At 47.2% G+C, this 25,730-nt stretch overlaps 1 protein-coding gene across 4 annotated transcripts in view; it reads left to right on the plus strand.

Annotated features, from left to right (window-relative positions):
* Positions 1–25,730, plus strand: part of FRMD4A (FERM domain containing 4A) — a 713,130-nt gene that overhangs the window by 209,178 nt on the left and 478,222 nt on the right. For 2 of the 4 annotated variants that reach the window (XM_085652946.1, XM_085652948.1), the window contains exon 1: positions 1,346–1,893. The exons of the other annotated variants lie outside the window; for them this stretch is intronic. In XM_085652946.1, the coding sequence (XP_085509072.1) occupies positions 1,801–1,893 (93 nt within the window). In that variant the 5' untranslated portion in view covers positions 1,346–1,800. Of the gene's footprint in view, positions 1–1,345; positions 1,894–25,730 lie in introns of those variants that run through there. 4 annotated transcript variants of the gene reach the window in all.

A 25,730-nucleotide genomic window follows, 5' to 3' on the forward strand; every position in this document is an offset into this window, starting at 1 on the left:
ATCGGCTAGAACTCTGCCAAAAATTGTCACAAAATCCAATCATTTTTTAAATATCCATGAACCACCACCCACAAATAACCTCGGACTCCAGTAATCAAAACATTATTGTAAATTATTGTTTTCCTTACCAAATAAATGCTCCAAGGTGAAGGCTCTAGTTTCCTGTCCATGGATTACCTGGCTTCCAGTGGCCTATTACAAAGGTGGAGCAGATCAATGTTCAGCCCTGTGCCGGAGATGGACCACTGTAGGATTCAGGTGGTAAATAAAACTTTAGTGGTTGATGTCTTGTGAATTTCACCTTGTGATCAAATTATTTACATGGCATAGGTACCCACATGACTTCCGACACCCAGTGGATCCCTTGTTTTCCCGTAGCAACTGGTGAATTGGGATTTAGGATAAACTGTGATATTCCCAGATCTGCAAGAGCTGGAGAGATTGAAAAAATGGTTCTAAACACATCTACCCACCCCGGCCCATAAGACACTACCCGGAGGCCAGGTGGGTCCATTAGGCAGGACCTCCAGGCTCCTCAGCCAAACATCAGATATAATCTTCACCATCTTTCTCCACAGAGGAAGGCCCGGACTCCCAGGAGCCAGGGCAGACTCTCTCTTTGGGGGCCTCCAATTGCTAGACAGCGCTTGGCAGAGAATGAAGTGGACTGGTCAGGTGGGCCGGCGGGAGCTTCTGGGCAGGGAGGGGTCTGATCTCCTGCGGGCTGACGTGCAGGCAGAGCGCACCCATGAAGTTACCTGTGTCACTCTTACCTGGTTCCAGAACAGGGATGCTAATTCCCCTCACAGCCCTCGACTGATGGAACGCCTTGGGCAGCTGGCCTCGGTTTCAGAAAAAGATGATCACAGCACATTGATGACAAGTCATCCTACGTAGAGAGAACCTTAAATGGGAGAGGATACATGCCTGGCGTGAAATAAACTCAAAGATCACAGATGTGGCCCTGAGCCCTAGAGTACCCGGGTACCTGCCAATGCCACGTCCAGTGAAATGGTCTCAAGGGAGGGCTCGCTCCTGTGGAACACACCTTCTTCCCACAGGTCCTCCAGGGCAGCCATTGGACGCCGTAAATAAACATTTCTGTGAGCTTTGCTTCCTATTTATACCTTTCCGGGCCGCATTTGACATGCCGCATTGTTTATTGTCGCAGCCCGGTTTTTGGCAGAACCCACCCAGGCTTAATTGCTCGTAGGAGTTCTCCAGGCATTTGTTTTACTCCGAGTTCAGGACAGAGCACAATCCAGCCGTGGGATTTAACATTAATCTCCGCGCCAGATGGTCGCGCGCCAGATATGCTTTATAAGGTGAACATGTGATCGCCTGCACAGCAAAGGAAGGGGGAGGGGGCTCGGGGGTCCCCGTCGCAGGGCCAGCAGTGCAAGAAGTGCGATGGAGCGCCCATTAGACGGGTGACCTGGTTACCGTCTGTGACCGCACGGAGTGAGGTTGACATTTTGTGAAACACTCTCCTCCCAGCGGCTTTAAATCTCCCACCTCTGTGCGCGCCGCGCAGCAGCCCTGCTGAGCGCCGAGAAGCAGAAGGCAGCTCCAGATATGCAGCTTAAAACATGCGGCAAAAGGTTCCGTGTCTGTGCTTTTTTCCCTCGTCAAGGAAGTACCATGTTTGACTCATACGGTCTGAAGTGAGAGGCGCGAGAGGACATTTGATCTCCGGAGGCTCTGAGGGGCGCTCGCGCTGCTGCGGAGGCTCCGGGTTTCCTTGAATTCGCTCGCCGAGCACACACACGCGGCTGAAGGCACTCGGGGTGCCCCGCCACCATGGTGCTGCAGACGGCCGTGACCCCGGGCAGGACTCGCAGGCTCCTCTTCAAAATCCCCTACGGATCGCTGAGGCGGAGAAGCGGAGAGAGGGTGAGTCGCTTCCCTTTGTATCCTTCCGTGCTGGCAGAGAGATGCGAGCGTTTAGTCGGACACAGTTCGGTGGCGAGGCAGCTCTGTGGGTTCAGTGCATGCCGCAGAGCACCAAACAATAGCTGACAAGTTGGCATCCCTCAGGGAGTCGAGCGCCTTCCATCATTATGAGAATGAAAGAGTAAATATAATTGATTCGATTGGTTATTAAAGCAGGGATTACAGCGCGTGTATCTCCCAGACCTTGGACGAAAATAAATAGCCCTTTATGAGGTATGTGACATCAGAGGTGAAGGCTGGAGACGAGGTGTTCCCAATTGTTTCTGTGGTTCACAGAGGTCACGTGTCCGAGCTGTGGGACAGGGCTGGGCAACCCTGGTGCCAGGGAGGATGCCCGGTGGTATGGGGTGACATCCTGGTGCCCGCACCTGTGGCCGCAAGGATCTTCCCATGTGTCCAATGCTCATTTAGCCCTTCATGTAAAGTATCAGTGTGCTCCTGTGTCGTCCTGTGTCCCGAAGCGGACAATAGCAGCGTCCTCCAGGGGATGAAGGGCCGGCAGACGAGATCTTGTAGCTGCCCCCTAGATGCACAACTTATAGCCGGCCATTTTCCCTCTCTGTGTATTCATCAGCGATGCTCAAGCCACCCCTACTTTTGTATGCTATGTTGTGTAACGTTATAGTTTATCGTTGGTATCCTATGATTTATCCTGCGATTCTGAGTTTTGTTGTTAATCTGGGCTATGTTTCATTGTCTTGGTCGCTTTTTGGGTCTCCTTGTAATTTTCTGGGACTTCTGCATACAAACTTACCGATATTTCAATAAATGTTGAGCCCCTCGCTTTCGGCTGCGCTTCCTGTGGGCAGAGGTAAACCATGCTTGGGGGTGAAGTTGCTCTGTGGAAGCTCACGCTGTGTTCATGTAGTCTGTCTGCAGCTGAAGGTTGGTACAGACATTCATTTGTAACAAGAAATACGGCACAATCTCACCTTGCGTCTTGAAGGTGGGAGTGACTCAGTTGAAAACATTTTTATATACAGATAATTGCCAATTCACGCCTTGGAATGTAGCAAAAATATGTGATGGGACCATCTCCAGAGTTAATTTTGGTGTAATGACGTACGTTGTTGAAAAATGTTTCAGAAACATGCTGCGTTTCACCCCGATATTTTGTCACGTGGGTGAGCACGGCGGGCTCACAGGCACAGAGCACGCGCCTCCTGACGTCAGCGCCACCATATACTGTTGCATTTCCCTCTGTACTCCACCGCACTAGTATTGGCTCTGATTATGTCCGCCGTGGCGGAGTGGAAGCATCCTTCTTCAGAAATAAGAGTGAGCTAAGACCGTGGCCTTCCCCAGAATCTATCCTGCAGCTTCTATCAGAGACACGTGTTCATTAGTGGGATGTCCCCAATCATGTCCCCAAGCACCTCACAGCGCCCCTCACTCAACAGGGAACCAGGAATGGTCCTGCCTGTGCAGTGCTCTAAAATGGACACATAGAAGTGCAAGTATTTAGAGTACCTGTTCACTCCTGAGAAGTGCTGGTACTCACCCAATGAATGTATTGCAGGGGTGCTGAGAAGTGCAGGTTACTCTCCCTTTCAAAATAAAGAAGTGCAGGTACCCAGTACTGGCAAGCACCTGGCCATTGAACGCACTGCCCCTGTCCATATGGATTCACTCTCTTTACCCATGCCAACCAGGGCCTGCCACATCTATCTATTGTAGACTCCTCTCTCCATGGTAAATGGTATTTCCCACCAACCCACCTATGTTGATAATATGTGCTACGATTTCTTAGTTTGATGGCTTCTTTCCACCACAATCCCATTGCCTGACTCATCCTCCCTAAAGCTTTCCCAGTCACAGTGCTTAATTTGTGCCGGTGGTTGCCAGTGTGTGGCACTTATTGTTTGGGGCCGACACTTATTTTTCTGCATCAGACATTTACTGCAAGAAAAAGAGGGATAAACACACAAACTGTAAAGAGGTGGAAGAGAAAGACAGAAAAGTGTCACAAAGGGAGAAAGCAGGAAGCTGCAAGCGTGATCTGAAGGGACAGGAAGTGCTTGTAAATGGATTAAAGAGGCCTGAGGTGGCTTTAGGATTATGCAGCCCTAGTATTCTGTGCTCGCACATCAGCTGTATGTTTCAGAAGAGAACTTTGGGCACCGGCTCTCTTTTATTTACAAATTAAACACTGCCCAGCGATCTGCACAGAGTGGGGAATGTGTTACTGGCGGTGAATCCCTTAGGTATTCTTTAAAGTACTGAGCACTGGTGCTCTGCTCCACCCATTCTGGCAACCTACCTGCCATGCAACCCCTACTTGGTGCTTCCGGCCTCCAAACAATATAGGTGATGGTTCCATACTTCCTCCCCTCCGACAGGACTCTTTGGGTCTCCACCTTTGTCAGTGGGGTGACATCGTGGCCGACGATCACAGGTTTCTTTCAGTTCATCAACCTAGGCCTGATTTGTCTCATGCCAAAGCTTATTAACTTCAGATGCCACCTGTGTAGTGCCCACGGAGAGGGCACAGCTGTCCTCTGGGCTTTTTGGAGCCGAGTCTACTCACTAGTGAACACTGTTGCACACACCCTGAGTCTGGAGTGGTTTCATCTGCCTCGGTTGTGCCTCGCAGTTTGCCAAATTGTTTGCCAAGGTGGATTACTATGATATATTTACAATCTGTGAAGTGCCATATGTTAAAGGCAGCACCACAGGAATTCATTGATATGCGTCAGACTTGAGGCCTCCGGATTTTATGGCATAAATGCACCAGCCAGTTGGTCTAGTGCAGTATCCCAACCACTTTCCTCTCTCTTGAATTGTAAAAATAACGCATTTTCCAAAAAGTATTAGTTCTTGCAGTCCATGGAGGATTTTCATGTGAGGTGCCTCCTAGAGCCAGTACCATAGCCACATATATCCTTACTAATCATTGCAAAGCCAATGGGTCTTGTCTTTATAATGCAAGTGTAAAGCTATTGGCATTACCAATGCTTGTTTGTTAATTGTTTGAAAAAGTAAAAGAGAAAAACATTTCAAAATACTGGAGGAAAAGCAAACACATATGTCAAAGCATCTTGAAACTGAACACTGAATTCAATATTTTCAAACTTTATAAATGGAATGGTTTATTTTTCAAGGTCACACAGGTAACTCAACAGAATTTAAAAAGCCTATTGAATGTGATTTCTCTTAAAATAACATTTTCAGGTACTGAAATGAAGGTAACAGATGTCTGAGTAAGTGTCAGAATAAAAAAAAAAACATATCCTGCCACTTACTTTCCACATGAGTAGGGCTGGAAAAAATGCTCCCGCAATTTGGTGCCCTGCTGCAGTCCGGGGAGCAGATTTAAGGGTAACAAAGATATACTCACAACAGACCACATCATTCCCAGAGCCATGCTGAAATGCACATTGCAGACGGCCCTCCGCTCTGCGAACCATTGCTAATGGAAAAGGCATTTTATGCCAAAACCGTTGACATAACCTAATCTCTGGTGTTCCCATGCTGGGGGCTTGTGGCTCTTCCATAGCGCTGTAAGTGACATGGCATTGTATGTTGATCTCACTCCATGCAGTGCTTTTTAATGACTTCGAGGTCCCTTGGTTCTTTCTGTTTTACTGCAGTTGTATTTATGGAGCCTTATGCAGTGGTAATGGATACAACATTCCTTTTTCACAGGCTATGGCTCCTCGGCCTCACCTTGCATTGTGAATTTCCTTCCTGTGCGGTGTGAGTCAGCGCAAAGAACTCCCACCAGTGTTCCGTGTGGTCGTTACTTCACAGGAATGTGCCAGAAGTCACTCGAGAGGCCTGTGCGCATGTCACTCTGTTTAAGGACTGACTCCCTTGTTCAAGAATGCTTGGGAGGAGCTACGGATGATTCTGGTTTCACATAAACGTTTTCACCAGCGTGGCATGGCTGTGGGAAGTTATTGAAGCAAGGATATTTCCACCTTGGCACTAGTGAACCAGTGCTTCGTACCGCCCCTAACTAGTGGTGTAAGATTGACTGGGGCTAGTTTAAAGGTTTGTTGGGTGAGCCTATTCACTGAGACAGCTACACCTGCTTGGAAAGTTTTCACAAGAGTGAATTTGGGATTGGAGGAAGGCGGCATAACGATAGGCGAAGGGTAGCTCTTGTGCACACTCACCAATTTAGAACATTTTGCGCATTAGTGGAACTGTTTCTAGTGATTCCAAGTCTGAAAGCACAAAGAAAACTGCTCCTGCAAAAGTTATCCGTTTTCGTTATTGAAGGCAAGAAGATTGAGACCTCGGGACACCTCACATGGATGTTGGTGCACTCTGAATGTGGCCACGGTTTTAGAAATTCACCATGAGATCTTACCGAGACTTGAAGCTGCACTTGAACGTTTTCTCAAAGATGTGAACTTCACATACAAGACACTCAACAGACCTCTGAATAAAATATGTCGTTCCTGCATCTTAATATTACAATTTGTCATGTAAATCTGCCTCATTGATTCAATTTTATTCCTCAAATGAAACCCATGTTGTGCATCCATCCAGACAGTAACATAGACATGGGCATGCGCAGTGTATCAGAGCTCTCCCAGCAGCACAGATAGGGCTAATGGTGGGATCTGTAAGTCTTTGAGGATCTCGGTGGTACCTACATTACCTGCAGCGACTGTCACAGATCCATAAGTAGAAGCTGCCACTGAGGCCGTAATGACAGATGCTTCGCTGAGGTGAATTTGTGGAAATGTAAGCTAAGACGAGATGATGTGCTGTCTTTGTCGCCATTATTCCTGAAAGATTGTGGCTAAGACCTGTTCTTTCATCACCTCTCATGCATTCATCACTCGCGTTCCATGTATGGGCACTGCCCGCGCAGCGTGTGCCAGGCCACTTGATTCCATAGATGAAAGGCTCACAAAGCGTGATGGGAGCTGACAAACCAGATCAGTCACTATGAATTTGTTTGCAGTCCTGTGAGGGAGAAACAAAGTGAAATTGATTTTGCAATATACTGTTTTGGAGGGCGAAACTGTTGCATTTGAAATTTAACATGCTTTTGCAAGTATGTATCACTAAGCACCCATTTTATATAATACTACATAAAATAAGCAAACGACTCAAGACCTGGCTTTTCGACCAGTAGCAGCAGCAGCTCCCCCCCCCCCCCCCCCAGCGCCTTGAAACCCTTACGGGTAAGTAGTGCGCTTTACAAATTAACTGATTGATTGATTGATTGAATGGTAAAAATCTAAATTTACTTTTTTCATTATTTCTTTCTTCATCACTTTTTCCTTTACTCGTTCATTTTTTCTTTCTTTGTTTCTTCTTTCATTCTTTCCTTCCTTTGTTTAATATTTCCCTCCTGCGTCCTCATTTCGAGTCACACCTGATGAAATCTGACACAACCGTATTGGAATTCATTGTGTTCGATAAATAGCTCTCAATTATTTGTTTGTTTCAAATGGGGAATAGCAAGCAGATATACGTTCTTATATAGGTTCTTTCCACATCCAAATCTACATGTTCTGGCAATTATTAGGCATTTTTCCTCGTATAAATTTCATCAGGTTTGACCTGACGAAAATTACTGGGGGAAAACTGCAGGGGTGCGATGTCAGCTGGCAAACTCATAATTCCCGTTTGCGGTAACAATAATTACTGCACATACCAGAATTATCCAGGCCACTCTTAATAAGGGCCTTAGTCTCGTTTTCCTTGTTTGAATCCTTTATTTTTCTAATATTTTTCACTCTTAATCGTTTTGTAAATTTCTATATTCCATAAGCACTTTATTGAATCCCAATTGTTTTGAATTACCCCTTTGCGCATCTCAGAAAATATTATTCTGCATGATTTTGAAAACTCAGATAGCATATGGTACTATTATTTAAGTTGCATTTAAATGTTTTAATTAATGAGACTTGTCTTTAAAGGCTTTCTTAGAAAATGTAATTATTGCAAAATATACCTTATGTGATCTCTTTCCTTCTCTGATATATTTGTTGACCGAGAGAGGGAGGCTTCTGGTGCATGAACATAGTACTGTGAACATTAGGGTGTCTTCTGTATGAGCCTTGGCGGACAGGTTAACAAGATGAGGACAGTCTGGGCTGCTCCTCATGGACCTGACACTGTGTTCAGCAAGGCCAAACATACTGCGTGCTGCTGGGTATTTCTGCCAGCCATAGGGCAGAATTGGCCAGATCCGCGCCCTCTAGAGTCCTACTACCGCATGCCCCATCGCTTATGTGGTGTCGAAGTTCATGCAGGTGGCCTCAGGACCTCCAGACTCTGCACTCGCTGATATTCTGGGAGGTGCTCCTCGCCATTGCTCAGCAGCTCACGGTTACCAACGATGGTCAAATCCTGTGGTCCAGACATCAGCCCCAGCAACTTGCATGTTCCGCAGCAGGCCACAACCAGGTGGAAGATGGCTTCTTCCTGGGTCCTGGGGCCCATAAGCACTGGTCTACAGAGACAAGTGGGAAATCCCTCCATGCCAGCACGCAATCCATGTGCCTGCTTATACATCACAGCGCACTAGTGGGTGCGCTTGTCCAATATCTTATTTTGTGCATCTTTTTGCAAAGGACCCAGATATTTCCAATGGATTTAGTGTATCCAAAATGATTGTGAAAATTGTTCCCAATTGTAATAATTGCTTTCCTATAAGTAAAAGAAACCAAATGACCCTTTCTCTGATGCGAATCCATACATCTTCTTTATTACAAAATGAAAGGTATTTCTGAAACCCAAGCATGCTCTTTTTAATCAGATAAATATATAATATTAATATGGGAGAACAGAATTCTGTATGAAACGCTGCTTGGTTGCATAGATCTCGGCAGTTATGTGCATGACGAGTGGATGAGCATTTTGAGGAGATCGCGTTAACGCGGCCTCTATGCAGGCAGCACGCGCTGTTGCCTGGACTACGCTGCGCCCAGTGACGTAGAAACCTTACAGCTTGTGACACTTCCAGCGAGAGAGCGAATGAAAGGAGACCTTCGCGTGAACACATCTTCTCTTGTCTAAACCTTGGAAGTGATTGCTGCAATGATATGAGAGATCTGTTCAAACATTAATCCTAATTATCATGGGCTCTGTACGAAATCAACATAAAATATTCATTAAAAATGGAATTGTGTTTTATAGCCCATTATACCTGTAGGCCGAGATGAGTAAGTGCTGCATGAAGCGGTGTCTCTCCGGCACGTCTAACTCCATCCAGGTCTACCTAGTGCAACCGAGGAGAAGCAATCATCGCTTTCAGTGACCCGAGGGTAGGCCAGTAAAGCTTCACAAACCACAACAGTCTGTAAATCATTTCATTTAGTAATGGGACTTTAATTCCATTTGAGCTGTTTTGAGCTGCAGTTTGAAGCGTTAGTTTATGTTTTTCTAGTTTCTCTGTGTCTCTGCCGAGTGTATTCTCTTCAGAGGGAACCTTATGAGGTTTGAAGGCTGTGGGGCTGAATCACAAAGGGTCCCCACACTCGTGGCAGGGGGGCCCTGCACTTATAATAAAAAATTCCTAATTGTAAAGCGCGAACATATCACCAGTTGCTTGGGAAAGGTGCCTGCATGCGCTATACTAGTCGCATTTAAGCGCGCTGCGCTTATTATTGATTTTAAAGCTCGTTTCTGACATTTTCACTATTTTTGTTTGGAGCCTCGTTTTATTTGTATAACTGTTTCTGGCCTCATACCTGCATTTTAAATTGTGCCCCCACCGCGTTTTTTCGCGGAATTTCACCGGTTTTGTAGTTTCTTCGTGGCGCTTGGCCGCCATCTTGGGGTGGTCTCTGCCTCCTGTGCCACTTGCTGCAGCGCTCTAGCGCTTCATGTAGCCCAGGTGAGCTGGTATTTAAAGCTCACTCTGCGAGCGCAGCGGTGACGCGCAGCGTTAGCGCCTGACTCGCGCCGGAGTCGAGCCAGAGTCTGCCCGTCTGCGCCCGTCCGCGCTAAGTACGCGCGGTACGCGGGGGATTTTATCTTTTATCTTTACTTTGTGTATATTTGTGTGCCCGTAGCTGTCGCCCTGTCAGGATGATTATGTATTCCGGTGCCTCGCTTCTTGCCATCAGAGATACTCTCCCACGCTGCTCTGCCACACCCCACCATCCGCTGTGTGGCCCGTTTCAGTGTGCTTGCAACAGATGGTCATTGGACCAGCCTGTAGGTATTCGCGAGCTCGCCACTTCTCCCGCCCCACGAGCTCCTCCTGGTCTCTCTCCGTTGCCTGGTAGCTTGGGATCTGGTCTACGATTTTTAAATCTGAACACCAGATCTCTAGTGAAACACCATCTGTCTGTGGCTGATCTCATTTTGGATAAGACACCAGATCTGTTGGCTGTAACTGAAACCTGGCTACAAGATACTGATGACGCCATAGTCAATCTTGCCTGTCCTCCGGGCTATTCATGCTTCAGATCTAACCGCCATTCTAGAGGTGGAGGGATCGCCTTATTTATCAGATCCGCCTTTACATGTACCTGGACGGTCTTGCAGATTGCTGGATGTGAGAGTGCGCTGTTTAAGGTTTCCATCAGCCCTCAGTTTTCGTTGTCAGGGATGGTTGTCTATCGCCCTCCAGACAGCGATGTAGCTTTTAGAGGTGCCTTTCCGGAGGCTGTGAGCCTATTGGCTAGCGGCTGTGCAAACTTTTCTATCTTGGGCGACCTAAATCTCCACTTTGATAGGTTAGAGTCTCTGGCCATCAGTGGTTTTTTGGCCGATTTAGAGGCTTTGCAGTTGACCTAGCTTATTTCTCAGCCTACACACGTGGCCGGCCACACCCTTGATCCGTTTTTTACCACTCTCTCTGATGTTCGGATTGTGGCGGTTGATCCTGTGATATGGTCTGACCACTATCTGGTGTCTGCTTGGCTTCCCCTCCCTGCCAATCCCACTATACCGCCTCCTTTGCGGATACCCCGGCGCCACTGGAACAAACTTAGGTTAGAGGACCTTCACCGCATTATGGGTGCTGAGCCATTAGGTCCCCTGCTGAATGCCACCTCGGGCTATGACCGGTTCTGTAACTGGATTACCAGGGCGCTGGACGTCCTGGTACCTATCATCTCCAGCAAGTCCAGTCCCCGGCAGGCTAGCCCCTGGTATGACAGCGCGCTGCGTGCAATGAAGTCCTCTTGCAGACGGGCGGAAAGGGTGTGGCGTAAGTCGTACGATGCCGACAAGAAATCCATCTACCTGGCCTTAGTTAAGCTTTACCATCGAGCTATATGCAGGGCCCGGGCGGCGTTTTACGCAGCCGAATTTCGAAATAGCCTTAACCCGACTAAAACCATCTTTAAAACCATAAAAGACTTAATGGCAAAGAGAGTTCCCCCACAGTTGGACAGTTCCACCGCCCACTGTGAAGCCCTAGCCACCTTCTTTTTGGATAAAGTCAGGAAGATCTATCTGGCGTTTCCAAGCACACTGTCTCCTGTGATTCCCTGGAGCGGCTCTAGCAGCTGTCCATCGCTGCACTCCCTTCCTACCATCTCCAATGAGGAGTTCGCAAAGTGGGCCCTGCGAGTCAAGTCTGGATCGCCTGCAGACCCGGTAAGATCTGCTCTTTTCAGGGACGTTGCTTTTCAGGGACGCACAGCAGTGTGCTCCCTGATTAACCTCTCCCTAACCTCTGGCCTGGTCCCTGCCAAATGGAAGCAAGCGGTGGTTTCCCCGATCCTAAAAAAACCATCTTTGGATCCATCGAGACCTGAAAACTACCGCCCTATATCTTTGCTCCCTTGGCCGGCCAAGGTTATGGAGGCCCATGTAAATCGGGCCCTCACGGAGCATATGACCCTTGTGAATGTCCTGGATCCCACGCAGAATGGGTTTCGTGCTGGCCACAGCACTGAGACGGCCCTTCTGGCAATGGTTGAGCATTTGCGAAGTGTGCTCGATGCAGGTCAAACGGCAGCGCTTATTTTACTAGACCTGAGCGCTGCCTTTGACACTGTCTCCCATCGCATCTTGCTACACCGCCTGCAGGACATTGGCATTTGTGGTTCAGCTCTGCAGTGGTTCCGCTCCTTCCTCAGTGATCGCTCCTTCTGCGTTGCCACCCCTCCTTTTCAGTCCAAGTACCATCCTTTGGACCTGGGGGTCCCTCAGGGCTCCTCGCTGAGTCCCACGCTTTTTAATCTGTACGTGCAGCCGCTGGCTGAGGTCGTCAGGCAATGGGGCCTTACCATGGTCTCCTATGCTGACGACACTCAGTTGGCGGTTACGATCAGCGGGGATGCCAAGCAGGATGCCTTCAGGTTCCGAAGTGGACTGAGAGAGGTGGCCAGCTGGATGAATAACAACTGTCTCCAGCTGAACGCGTCAAAAACAGAGGTGATGATCGTTGGAAGGGAAGCGGACCACTGGGGGGACGAATGGTGGCCTCCAGAGCTGGGATCAGTGCCGGCCCCTGTCCTGGAACTCAGGAATCTCGGAGTATGGCTTGACCACACGCTAAGCTTTGTGACTCATACAAAGAGAGTGGCGGCCTGCTGTTTTGGAGTACTACGCGGGCTAAGACCCCTGCTGCGATTCTTCGATGCTCCTACAAGACAGCTGGTCATTCAAGCAATGATCATCTCGCGGTTGGATTACGCCAGTTCTCTCCTACTAGGAGCGAACCAAGCCGAGATTCTTCGTTTACAACGAGTCCAGAATGCGGCGGCTAGGGCGGTGGTTGGTCTGCCTCGAACCTGCCCTACCTCTAACACCCTGCGGTCCTTGCACTGGCTCCCGATATGCAAGCGTATCCAATTCAAGGCTCTCTGCCTGGTTTTTAAAATTCTGAGAGAGTTGGCACCCGGAATACTCAATACACTGATCTCTCCCTATGTTCCTACCCGCTCACTACGATCCCTTGGACAGTCCTTGGTGGTCGTCCCCCGTTTCAGACTTAGTCGGATGGGGGGTCGCTCCTTCCGCGTGAAAGCCGCAACCCTCTGGAATGCGCTCCCCTTGGAAATCCGCCTTTCGAATGACCTAATGTCTTTCCGCAGGGCCCTGAAAACCTTCCTGTTTTAATTGTTTCTAGCTTTTATTGTTTGCTTTTTGTTACCGGACCTAGTGTTGTGTTGTGTTTACCTTTCCCTGCGCCAGGACGCTCCTTCGCTGGAGCAGCTGTGCGCATTAAAATGCAACTAACATAACCAGTTAAGGTTTCAAGGCGCTGGGGGCACTAGGGGAGATCAAGTGAGCTATTGCCCAGAGTCACATGAGGCTGACCTAAGCTGCCACCAGCGCCGGGGATTGAACCGTGACACCCGCGCTCTGGAGTCAGCTGCCCTGGCCCCTGCGCCACACCTCTCCCACACTTGTGGCGGGACATCTGCAATGGGCAACTGCAGTGGGGAGGACCCGCCACAAGTGTGAGCTCCCGTCACGAGTGCTGAGGCCCTTTGTGACTCTGGCCCCCAGTGTCCCAGCATCCCATTGTGCCACCGTGGCAGTATCATGAAAGAGCTGGAAACAGAGCAATGGTGGACAAGTGAGCATTTGTTTTGCTATGGGCATCAAACATGATTTAATTTCTCCCCGAGCATTCTAGGCATGCTTTATTTGTTTAATTATTAGTTGTCAACAGTGTTCCTGTACTAGGCAAAATATAAAGGCACTTCACATCTAGTGTCCTTGTTGCAAGGCAAACAAGGGCACAACGTGGCCAGAGCTCAGCGCTCTCACTATTGGTGCATTAGTAACTGCCAATGCACAGATCTAGCCCAGAATGGGAGGATCCCTACTCATGCCAAATCTTCACAATTTCTCAAATTCCACCTTCTGTCCCACCCCAGTCTCCAGTTTTCATTCTGTATTTCTCATATTTCACCATCCCATTCTCTTACTACATGTTCTTGATCTTCTTCTTTATGTCCTACTTTATAACCCTCTGTTGTTCGCCGTCCCATGTTTCAACTTCTCATTTAACATCATATTTCCATTCTTCCCATTTCCACCCCCTCTTTTTTCACTTCCTCATTTTCCCCCTGCCAATCTCCACCTCCCAGCTTTGTCCCTATACATTCTGCACCTCCTTTTTATCTCCCCATCCCACACCTTGTCAATTTTACTCAATCTGAGTCCTCACCTTTGCATCTTTAACTACACAATTCTGTACAATATGCAATTTAACCTTCCCATTCTCCACCATCCCATGTTTCAGCTTCCCATACCTCACATCCCGATTCCATACCTTCCGATTCGCCACATCCCATTTTTCACCTCCCTATTCTTCACCTCCCCATCCCTTACCTTCGAATTCTCCACTTCTCCATTTTTCACCTTCATATTCTTTAGCCCACATTCCATTCCTACCAATTCTCCACTTCCCATGTTTCACCTTCCTGTCCTTCAACCAACCTTGGTTTCACCTTGCTACTCTCCACCTCTCCTATTCCATACCTCCCCATTCTTCACCTTCGCATGTTTCACTCCGATTCTTCACCTCCTGTTCCATACCACCCAATTCTCCACCCCCCATTCTTCATCTTCCCATGTTTAGCCTTCCCATTTTACACCTGCCCAGGTTCCACTTTCCTATCCCCGACCTCCCCATCCCATACCTCCCAATTTTCCACCTCCCATTCTTTCTCATCCCATGTTTTACCTTTCCATTCTCCACCTTCCCAGGTTTCACTTAAATATTCTACACCACCCTGTACCACACTCCCCATCCTTCACCTTCCCATGTTTCATCTACTCATTCTCCGACTCTCTGTTCCTCGCCTTCACATTACCTGCCCCCATTTCCTAACAATTCAAAATATGAAACGAGTAATCCTTTATAAATATATTCCATTCAATTTACATTCATTTGTAAATTAATATACCACTTAAAAGCAATACATATTTAGTATTATTAACTCTTGAAGGGATGTGTGAATATTGGGGCTTGCTGTCACTGTGACCTCCCTGAAAACTTCCATTAAAGGCTATGAAATAACACTTTACCTTACAATTTCCGAAGGGAGTTACCAAGAAAATTTGCTGTTTCTTTGCTTCGGTACCTAGTCCCGGTGTGTTCACTACCAGATAAAAATCTGACTACAGCACTGAAGGAGATTTGGAACCGCTCTGGGTGGCGGTAGGCTCTTGGTACCCAGACTCTCATGAAAAACCTGGCTCAACGAGGAGGGTCCCAACTCAGGCTATACCCTCTGCTACGGGCAGGGACTTGAGCAAGCCCCGAGGACGGAGGGATCAATCCTGCCGCTCTGTGCTGCTTCTCCCATTCAGACTTCCATACATGCCAACAGAGCCGACTCAGGCGGGAGACTCCCAATTTCTGAAGCCAGGAATGGCTAGATTTTACCAGTCTCCTGCCTGAAACTGCCACTGCCCCAGTTAAAGTCAATGGGGAAAATGCATTCTCCCAATTTTTTGTTTACCAAAATCTCCCACTTTTCTGGTCTAAAACGTTGGCATGTATGGAGATTAAAACAGACAATAATATTAGAGAAGTGCATACATTCATTCCTCAGGGCCCAGTCAGTAGCAACACACAATGTTGGTCAAAGATGGTCCAAAGGATGCGGTTGGGGCTCACCTTTGATAGTACCCAGAGGTAGGAATTTCTAGCAGTCATCTACAGGAACAAAAATACTCTACACTCAAATATGAAAAATCCACGTGGGAATGCATATTGTTGGTGGACTACGGTGAATATTCTTCTAGAGCTGACATACTTTTCTCTGCCAACTGTGTATGCATTCCCATTGTTATTCTTTGTGTATATTTGATTTTATGGTATTTTTGTTGTTGTGCATGATCTTAATGGGGACCCTTCCTTCTCACTCCCTACGTGTCTTTGAGAAACTTCCTACAGACCATTCCTAATCAGCCTGGTGCAGGAGCCAGATAACAGTAACATAGCCAGCCATTTGACCATGCTTTGAGTTATGTTATTGCAAAGTGATAGCTTCTCAGACACAGTGGGCGTGTGCAGGTTGTCACACATGCCTCCAAGGGATGTAGGGCTTTGCATGCTGTCTATAGGATATTTTGTTGGTTTAAGGTCTGTTTTGCGAAGATCTCTTTCGAATCCTTGAGCAAGGAGGTTCCACCCTGCATTTCAGGGCACGAGGCATGAGCTTAGATGCAGTATTCTAGCAGAAAAAGCCATATCTACACATTTGCAAGTATATATTTCTAAAAAAAAGGAAAGTGCAGATGACTAAACATCCAACTTAGCACCAGAGACTGCAGAAGATGCTCCATTCTGTGCAATGAGGATCCCACCCAACCAGCAGAAATTCTAATAATGCAAAAATCATATGAGAGACACCTGCAAAAATACTCTCCACACATTACTAGTGCCAGAGTCTGCGTTACTGGTGACCTGCATCCCTTTTCAGGGAATTGAGTTATATATAGAATTATCGATGGGTAACGGTGAATTACGGGGATGTTTTTCACAGAGGGGTTCTGAGTGACGTCAGATAGATAACACGAGCAAAGCTCGAGTTGTCTATGATGTCTCTCAGCACCCTGAGGTGTAAAACATCTCCGTAATTCACTTTTGCCCATTATATTATGTATGTCCCCCAAAATCACCTGTCCCTGCCTTCAACTACTGCATGGGGCAGATGATAATGGGAGAGCTATACATAGCATTCCCTCTGCTCCCCGACGCAAATGTGAAAAATAAATATCTTACCTGCTATCCGTCTCCACTTCCTTCCCTGCCTTCCTTCCACCTCCTGTAGCTGCGGTTTCTGCTTTCAGTCAAAGCAGACAAGCAGAGCTGCACTGACAGGCTCTCAGGGAGATCTCTGAGACTGGCCATGAAGCCCCTTATTACATCACAACAGTTGATAACTAGTGTTATCAACTGTTGTGATGTCACAGCAAGGAGTTATGATTTGCAGCATCTGAAATAAATGATAGAGGTTCTCTATGAGAGCCATTCATAACAATAAATGATAACCATATAATCCACATTTGTAAAGCGCGAACAATCACCCGTAAGGGTCTCTAGGCGCTGGGGGCGGTCGGGAAGATTGAGCAAGCTATTGCCCAGAGTCACATGGTGCTGGGCTAATCTGCTGCCGGTGATCGAACCGTGATCCCCAGATTCCGGAGTCAGTCGTCCTGGCCGCGGCGCCACACCTCTTCCCTGAGCTTGTGCTAGTCTTTTCATCATAATATGGGTTCTAGCGCTTCAACAAGTTGTGCAGACATTCTCATTTCCTTCATGTTCTCAACACTAGAAAGATAAAAATCCTTTCCATGGGTAGATGCCAGTCGACCCAGAGATGGTAAGGGTTATGCAACTGTTGCCAGATTCGTTGTGGTATATATATAGTTATATACTCCATATTTGTAAAACGTGAACATATCACCCCTTTAAGGGTTTCAAGGCACTGGGGCCGTCGTAGAGATTAAGTCAGCTATTGCCCAGAGTCACATAGTGCTGAGTGGCCGCCGGGGATTGAACCGCGAGCCCCGTACTCAAAAGTCAGTTGCTCTGGCCGCTGTGCCACACCTCTCCTAGTGTGGTGCCAGTCAACAGTCTTGTATTCGGTGTTAAATCTGCACTTTACCCTGTAACCCTGCTTATAAAATACACTTTTCAATTGCTTACAGTGAGAGGGCATGGACTCTCGCTCAAGGCAGGCATGGGCATCTTTAATTGGCCATGTTGTGTTCCTGACTTTAAAAGTGTAACGGTGAATCACCAAAGTGCGCACCAGGGCCATGACGACTGGAGGTGAGCGTCCTAGTCAAGTGTCCTTGCACAGAGCATTAAACATAGTAGGGCTCACAGCGCTCATGATGAGCCTGGCTTGACCTTTTCTTAACAGCTCGGAACAGAACAGTCATGGTTTTGCAGTACAGAACACCATGTGTAACCGATCAGTCATACATGGCGAATAACAGCAAAACCAGCTCAGAAAGTTCAAAGCTTCAGTGCACTGCTGCCAGCTCAACCACAGACAACCAGTTCTTGGACCCAAATGCCCTCTTCCAAAAACCAAGTTTCCTCTATTCGCTGACTGCTGTTAGGTGTTACAGAGAGGAATTCAAAGCCGTAAGAACAGTATTTGGCAGACTTAGGATGTTATGGTGAGTGGACTAGTGCCCCTAGCTTGTATGCACCATAACATGGGTCTTTAAACCAATTAGATAAAGCGGAGCAAAGATCCCTGAGTCTGGACGGATGCAGGAAAAGTGAGCATTATCGCCTCCGCAATGCTTGAAAAAGTATCCACAGACTCTAACAAGTATATGAAAATGCAAAAACGGTGGCCGTCGTTTCATACGACGGAAGTGTTTCCCATGGTCACCATTGGTGCATTTCTAACACTAGACACTACAGCATTTAGAAGAGATACTGGAGTCATGTCAGCAAATATATTTGGTTTTCTCACACACGTGCTTCATGCTAGCAAAGTTTGTTTCCTAATATTCATCAAATTTGTGTTGATTTATCAGTAGCAAAAGTCAAGATATTGACTAAACCAAAATCCTAGGGCTTGGTGCCGAATTTCCTCTGGTGGCTGATGTGGTCTGCACCGGTACTCATTTGGGAACAGATGCTTCTTTTTCGTCATCTGACTTTGACTCAGAGCAAGAGAAAGATTGTTAGAGAAGTCAGAAAGAAAGAGCAATTAAAGACAGAAGACTGTATTAAAGTCAAGGGGGAGCACATGGATGAAAGAAAACCTATAGAGGGAGCTAAAGAGACCAGCAGCGCAGGGTGGTGTAAGTAATGGGGCGGGAGACATAGTGAAGACTACGCATATTCTGCAACCCGCAGCATTCAGTAGTGAACTCTTAAAGAAACTTTAAGCCCCTGCACTTATTTCTTTGTATGAATTAATGGAGGTTTACTTAAATGTGCTGTTTAGTATTGGAGTATAAATCCAGTGGAGGGTATTTCCAGCGCTTTTCAAAATCAGATCAGTTTCTTTGCCTCAGAGCTACTGAGGCAAAGATGAAGATGCGAGAATCAAATTATTTTTTTGGGTTAAATATTTTTATTAATATTTTCATAAGAGAAACGCATTGCATGGTAAAACATTGAGATTGACTTCATTTAGTGCGTTGTTAAACATTGGGAATTACAATCATTTCTCTGGAGATGCGAGAATCAACTTAATGTTGATTCCCAAGCCACACTATAACATCCAGGATAAAGTTCCCCGCCCAACATTATAAGGATATTGCAGGATACGGAGGAGTTCTGTGACCATATAGAGAAAAGACGCCAAAATCTTAGTTCCTTTATAGGGTCAGGGAACTATGAGGTGACTAAAAAATTAGCTAGCATTCGCGCCAAGAATTTTCAATTCTATTAAGGACACGGAGGCGAGGATTATGCTTCTCTTTCTTATATTTGCTACTCACAGCAGCCAATGAACAACATTTTGTATGCAAATAAAACTACATTTCCCATGATGCTCGTCCATACATCACATCCTGTATAGCCCCATAAGAGCCACAGTGTCCTGTTTCTCCTCCTATTTCTTTGCTCGAACCTTAATAATCAATAACATTAATACTTTAGTCCAAAATAAGGAATATGAGTCCAATAATCATCCTCCAACGTGGCAGAACCATATCCAAACTGGAATTTCACGTCTTCTAAACCAGAAGAACACCTGCTCCGTCTTCTTTTCCCAGAACCTGAAAGGAATGAGACAGGGAAAACCAGTAAATTCTGCTTACACAGAATATCAAGTACATGCGGGTGGGTAATTATTACCAATATTGTAATAAACCGGGTGGGATAATCCTCGCCTCCGTGTCCTTAATAGAATTGAAAATTCTTGGCACGAATGCTAGCTAATTTTTTATTCTATTACAGGACCGGAGGCTTCGGATTATGCTAGTTTAACGCTTATCCAACTCAACTACAGTCATATCACCCACCGGTTGAATAATAAACTGTTTAAATATAGAGTGAGAAATCAATCAGTATATCTTGAAATATCCTGTACTATAGGAATCAGCAAAACACTATTGAGAGATATGGTCCCACAAACAAGACTGTCTCAAACATTTGGTTATGGATATCGTATCCTGGCATAACTGCCATCCACCACCGGCTATAATAGCCGTAGACATATGTAAAGGTTCTATAATGTAATCCACAGTTATAGCACAACAACTATATCACAACCTCAGGAGTAACACCAAGTAAACTCCCTTGTAAACCTTGAGGCATGGAAAACACACGTAATTTGCATCATTTGGAAACATAATGTGAACAGGCCTTGACCAGATGTAATTCTGACATTAAGTATAATGAAACTTCCTGGAGTAGATACCGTACCTGTAACACCGTGGGCCTGTCTCGTCGTTGGAACACCGAAAGGTAGAAGGTCTCGTAACACAGCCTGACGATAGGCTATTCCTTGCCGACATATTTTGTTAGCCACTGTTTCAAAGAAGAAAATCGAGAGAACCTCCCACAGAGGATTATTCTGATCTGGGTTTTTATGCTACTCATTGCCTTTAAACTTGCCTGTATCTAAAATGACCTGCATAAATGGCCAAATGGCCGCTGCGAAGCGAACGTCGCGCAAAACCGAATTACAGTACCTGCTGAAATATACACAAAGTAGGAAACTCAGCCCTCACGGAGATAACACAACGGGTACATACCAACAACGCGATCTTCCGACGCATAAAAAATTTTGTGGTTGCGCGGAAGGGCCCAGGGATGCTAAATGAACACCGACAGCGGGTCCGAAAAGTGTAGATCATAACAAAAAACAATGTTTTTAAAATATATATATACCACCTAGGGAAACTGAATGTACAGGCCTGACATGTTCCGAACCCTGACCCTGTCCCACCAAAAGGCGCCTGACTAACCTTTGAGCTAGTTCCTTGGTATATCATAAAGGACCACTACCCCCAATTCACCATGCGTACCTCTGCATGAAATGGAATGTTGTAAGGGGTCACAGAGAACTCAGAATCGGACGCCGCCGACTCGAGGAGTACTGAAAAAACAAAATGGAGACTTCCCTACAAGAGTTGTAAAGATCGCTTCCGCTAAGCAATGCAATTTTGTGTCACATTCCCCGAAATGTGGATGGAATGGAGGAAAAAACATAGTTCAGTCCCACCGACAGCCGTGAGACAAGGCATACAGCCTTTACCCCCTGAATTTTATCTCCAGCCGAACGTCTGTGAGGAATCCTTCCTGCCACTAAAGGTCTGCGGAGCAAGAACCCAGAAAAGGCTTACAACCAGTGAATATCCTTCGGGTGAAGCTGCCACCTACCGCCATCTGGAGATACCAGTATTACCAGTCCGCCACTGCGCGCTGTTGCTACGGATTCTATTCCGTAATGACTTAAATCTGATACTTCCGGCAGAACGGCAAAAGTCTGTGACCAAATCCGCTAGGAACATGACCTCGTACCCTTTGTCTTGCCGATGGCTCTCACAACCGAGATATTACATGATGTGAGAAGTACGTGTCAAAAGACCTATGTGGAAAAGGGACTCGAAAAACTGGAGGGCAGGAAAAACAGTTTGACAGACTATGCTAAACGCCTTACTACTTCGGCAACTGCCCGAAATGAAACCCTCTGCATGGGTAACGTCAGAATAGGCTCCATTGAAGCTCCCACGTAGGAGCTTGTAAAACAAAACTGACCTGTGAGTAAGGAGATAACCCTGGAAAAAATAAAAATAAAAAATCTAAGCCAAGCGCTACAAGTGTATCGAAGAGAATGGCCGAAAAGGCCATCACAAATCGTAACCCCGAGGGCAAATTGGAATCCGACGAGGAAAACTGACCTTGGGAAAGATGAGAGGCTAAAGTCTATGTCTGTGCTAGGATAAACCCACATATATATATATCTATATATATCAAGCTCCGTGGGGTGTCCAACAGTAGAGCAGCACTCGAAACCACAGACCGCTTTTTCCCCATAAAGCCTTTATTGGTACGAGCAGTACACACAATCCAGTCCATTAAAAAGCAGCCGACCGCTGCCTGACGCGTTTCGAGATCAACTCTTCCTCAGAGGCAGTAGCGGTCGAGAGAAGGTATGGAGGACTGCAACTTCCTGTTATGTGAGATCGTGGGACCTGATTGGTCCGCTCTGGATGAGCAACACGTTGCAGTCTGGGATATGCAGTCCTCAATATATCCTCTGATGGATGCCCTCTGTATTAAATGCTCTGATAAAGCCCTCAGTGAGCCCTGGGATATGCGACTGCTCTAAATCCAGGATCTGTGCTCCACAATTGAGTCCCGTATCATCGAGCTCAGTGGCTCCCTGTTTCTGGGATGGTGCTTGCTCGGCGGCAGGACGGCCGCCAAATAAATCATGCTCCGTGGGGTGTCCAACAGTAGAGCAGCACTCGAAACCACAGACCGCTTTTTCCCCATAAAGCCTTTATTGGTACGAGCAGTACACACAATCCAGTCCATTAAAAAGCAGCCGACCGCTGCCTGACGCGTTTCGAGATCAACTCTTCCTCAGAGGCAGTAGCGGTCGAGAGAAGGCATGGAGGACTGCAACTTCCTGTTATGCGAGATCGTGAGACCTGATTGGTCCGCTCTGGATGAGCAACACGTTGCAGTCTGGGATATGCAGTCCTCAATATATCCTCTGATGGATGCCCTCTGTATTAAATGCTCTGATAAAGCCCTCAGTGAGCCCTGGGATATGCGACTGCTCTAAATCCAGGATCTGTGCTCCACAATTGAGTCCCGTATCATCGAGCTCAGTGGCTCCCTGTTTCTGGGATGGTGCTTGCTCGGCGGCAGGACGGCCGCCAAATAAATCATGCTCCGTGGGGTGTCCAACAGTAGAGCAGCTCTCGAAACCACAGACCGCTTTTTCCCCATAAAGCCTTTATTGGTACGAGCAGTACACACAATCCAGTCCATTAAAAAGCAGCCGACCGCTGCCTGACACGTTTCGAGATCAACTCTTCCTCAGAGGCAGTAGCGGTCGAGAGAAGACATGGAGGACTGCAACTTCCTGTTATGCGAGATCGTGGGACCTGATTGGTCCGCTCTGGATGAGCAACACGTTGCAGTCTGGGATATGCAGTCCTCAATATATCCTCTGATGGATGCCCTCTGTATTAAATGCTCTGATAAAGCCCTCAGTGAGCCCTGGGATATGCGACTGCTCTAAATCCAGGATCTGTGCTCCACAATTGAGTCCCGTATCATCGAGCTCAGTGGCTCCCTGTTTCTGGGATGGTGCTTGCTCGGCGGCAGGACGGCCGCCAAATAAATCATGCTCCGTGGGGTGTCCAACAGTAGAGCAGCACTCGAAACCACAGACCGCTTTTTCCCCATAAAGCCTTTATTGGTACGAGCAGTACACACAATCCAGTCCATTAAAAAGCAGCCGACCGCTGCCTGACGCGTTTCGAGATCAACTCTTCCTCAGAGGCAGTAGCGGTCGAGAGAAGGCATGGAGGACTGCAACTTCCTGTTATGCGAGATCGTGGGACCTGATTGGTCCGCTCTGGATGAGCAACACGTTGCAGTCTGGGATATGCAGTCCTCAATATATCCTCTGATGGATGCCCTCTGTATTAAATGCTCTGATAAAGCCCTCAGTGAGCCCTGGGATATGCGACTGCTCTAAATCCAGGATCTGTGCTCCACAATTGAGTCCCGTATCATCGAGCTCAGTGGCTCCCTGTTTCTGGGATGGTGCTTGCTCGGCGGCAGGACGGCCGCCAAATAAATCATGCTCCGTGGGGTGTCCAACAGTAGAGCAGCACTCGAAACCACAGACCGCTTTTTCCCCATAAAGCCTTTATTGGTACGAGCAGTACACACAATCCAGTCCATTAAAAAGCAGCCGACCGCTGCCTGGCGCGTTTCGAGATCAACTCTTCCTCAGAGGCAGTAGCGGTCGAGAGAAGGCATGGAGGACTGCAACTTCCTGTTATGCGAGATCGTGGGACCTGATTGGTCCGCTCTGGATGAGCAACACGTTGCAGTCTGGGATATGCAGTCCTCAATATATCCTCTGATGGATGCCCTCTGTATTAAATGCTCTGATAAAGCCCTCAGTGAGCCCTGGGATATGCGACTGCTCTAAATCCAGGATCTGTGCTCCACAATTGAGTCCCGTATCATCGAGCTCAGTGGCTCCCTGTTTCTGGGATGGTGCTTGCTCGGCTCGACACATACATACACCTATACACACATATACATATACATACACACCTACATATACATCCCGTTAAACCTGAATGGGAAGACGCCCTATTCCCGTGAGGGAGCATTCACCTAAATAGAAAGCTGAGGAGATTATACAATTCCTCCTCAAGTTCGTCATTGGAGCAGCCGCCAAGGACGGGAAGGAAAAACTGACGACCACGAGATGCTCTCCCGAAAGCCATATAGTAGAAAAGTGTGTGGAACATGGTGGGAAAGCAATTGCTAAAACAGAGTCCCTAAACGGTCCACAAGGACCAGCCCCGCAAAAGACCCACTGAAGTCCAGAGCGTGTGACCAAAGGTCAACTATGTCTACATATCATAGACGCGACCCGTAACAAAGCTGTCCCAGATGGGTTCCGTCGCCAAGGCTCAGCGCAGTCAGGACATCAAGTTGTCCATCGCTGCTTGCGTCCGGCCCTGACCCGGAGGTTGTCCTGGCAACCTGGCAGCTCCGGGAAACCCTTTCTGAGATTTCTTGTACAACTAGCAAGTAAAGAAGGACTCTTCCACCATAACCAGTGTATCCGGCCGCAGTTCTCAAGCTATAACTATTGCGCCCCTGATCTAAGTCCCGTCGAGCGCGCGCTGATGCCCTAATATTTGTCATGTCGAATGATATAGAAAAGAAACATGCCCAAGGAAAAGTGACTCAAGAATGATGGGCGTCAATCAAGCTTTGCGTCCCCGAGCTAGGGGCTGGTACATCTGGGGCCCGGTTGACCTACTCAAGGGCGTGTAGAACCTGAGCGTCAACATAATTATTTCGGGAGCCTTGTGCGCTCTGTTAGACTAGATCACATCCTCATTATATATCTCACCCATGCGTTGTCATGGGGTGTCCGTATTCAATATAGTAGTGCCAAGCACAGCGTAACGGAGGAGTAGAGGGGGAGCCAACCCTGTGCACACGAAGTGAAGATAATAATGTATCGGCTCCTCAGCAAAGCTGTAGTCAAATTATTCCAGCCCCATGGGCGTCCGAGTCATAGTGAATTATCAGGAGCGTGTGCGCACTCCAAGGGCCAGCCGATTGTTACAGCCTGGAAGGCGTACAAGGAAGTCTGCCCATGTAAGGCACGAGGCTCTGTGAACCTGTGAAGCAAAACAGGGACGCGTGCGACGTGCGTAAACCAAATTGCCCAAATGTAGCCCAATTGGGTTACGCACGGAGCGTTATGACTCCATAACCGCACTCGGCTACTAGGGAAAACCTTTGGCGGAGAAAGCGCGAAATCGCGCAACGATCAGAGCAACCCTATGGAAATGACAGGAGTAATGTTAAATTAGAAAACCATAATCATTGAAACCTAACCTTTGAGTAATAATCTAGACCTAATCACTGTCCCACAGTGACTTATTTTGAATGCTGCAACAACAGCGCCGTATCTCAGCTCTTGAGGGAGCGTTATAATTCCGTGTTCAGCCGTACCAAGTCCTTCCCATGAGGATCAACAGAGGCCAAATTAGTTTAGTCGCAGGCATCATCAGTGCGCCATCTCCACTCCAGCGGGAGCGACCTTGATCTGAAACCCGGCGGGCAGTGCAGTATTAAGACTGAGCATGCATCAGCGAAAAACTACGCCTAAATTGTAATAAGAGTTCCAATTTTAATATCAAATAAATCTGGATGTATGACGTTACAACGCACACTTTTA

This window comes from Triturus cristatus, chromosome 4_1 (genome assembly GCF_964204655.1).
Source record: "Triturus cristatus chromosome 4_1, aTriCri1.1, whole genome shotgun sequence".
In the NCBI taxonomy this organism is placed as follows: domain Eukaryota; kingdom Metazoa; phylum Chordata; class Amphibia; order Caudata; family Salamandridae; genus Triturus; species Triturus cristatus.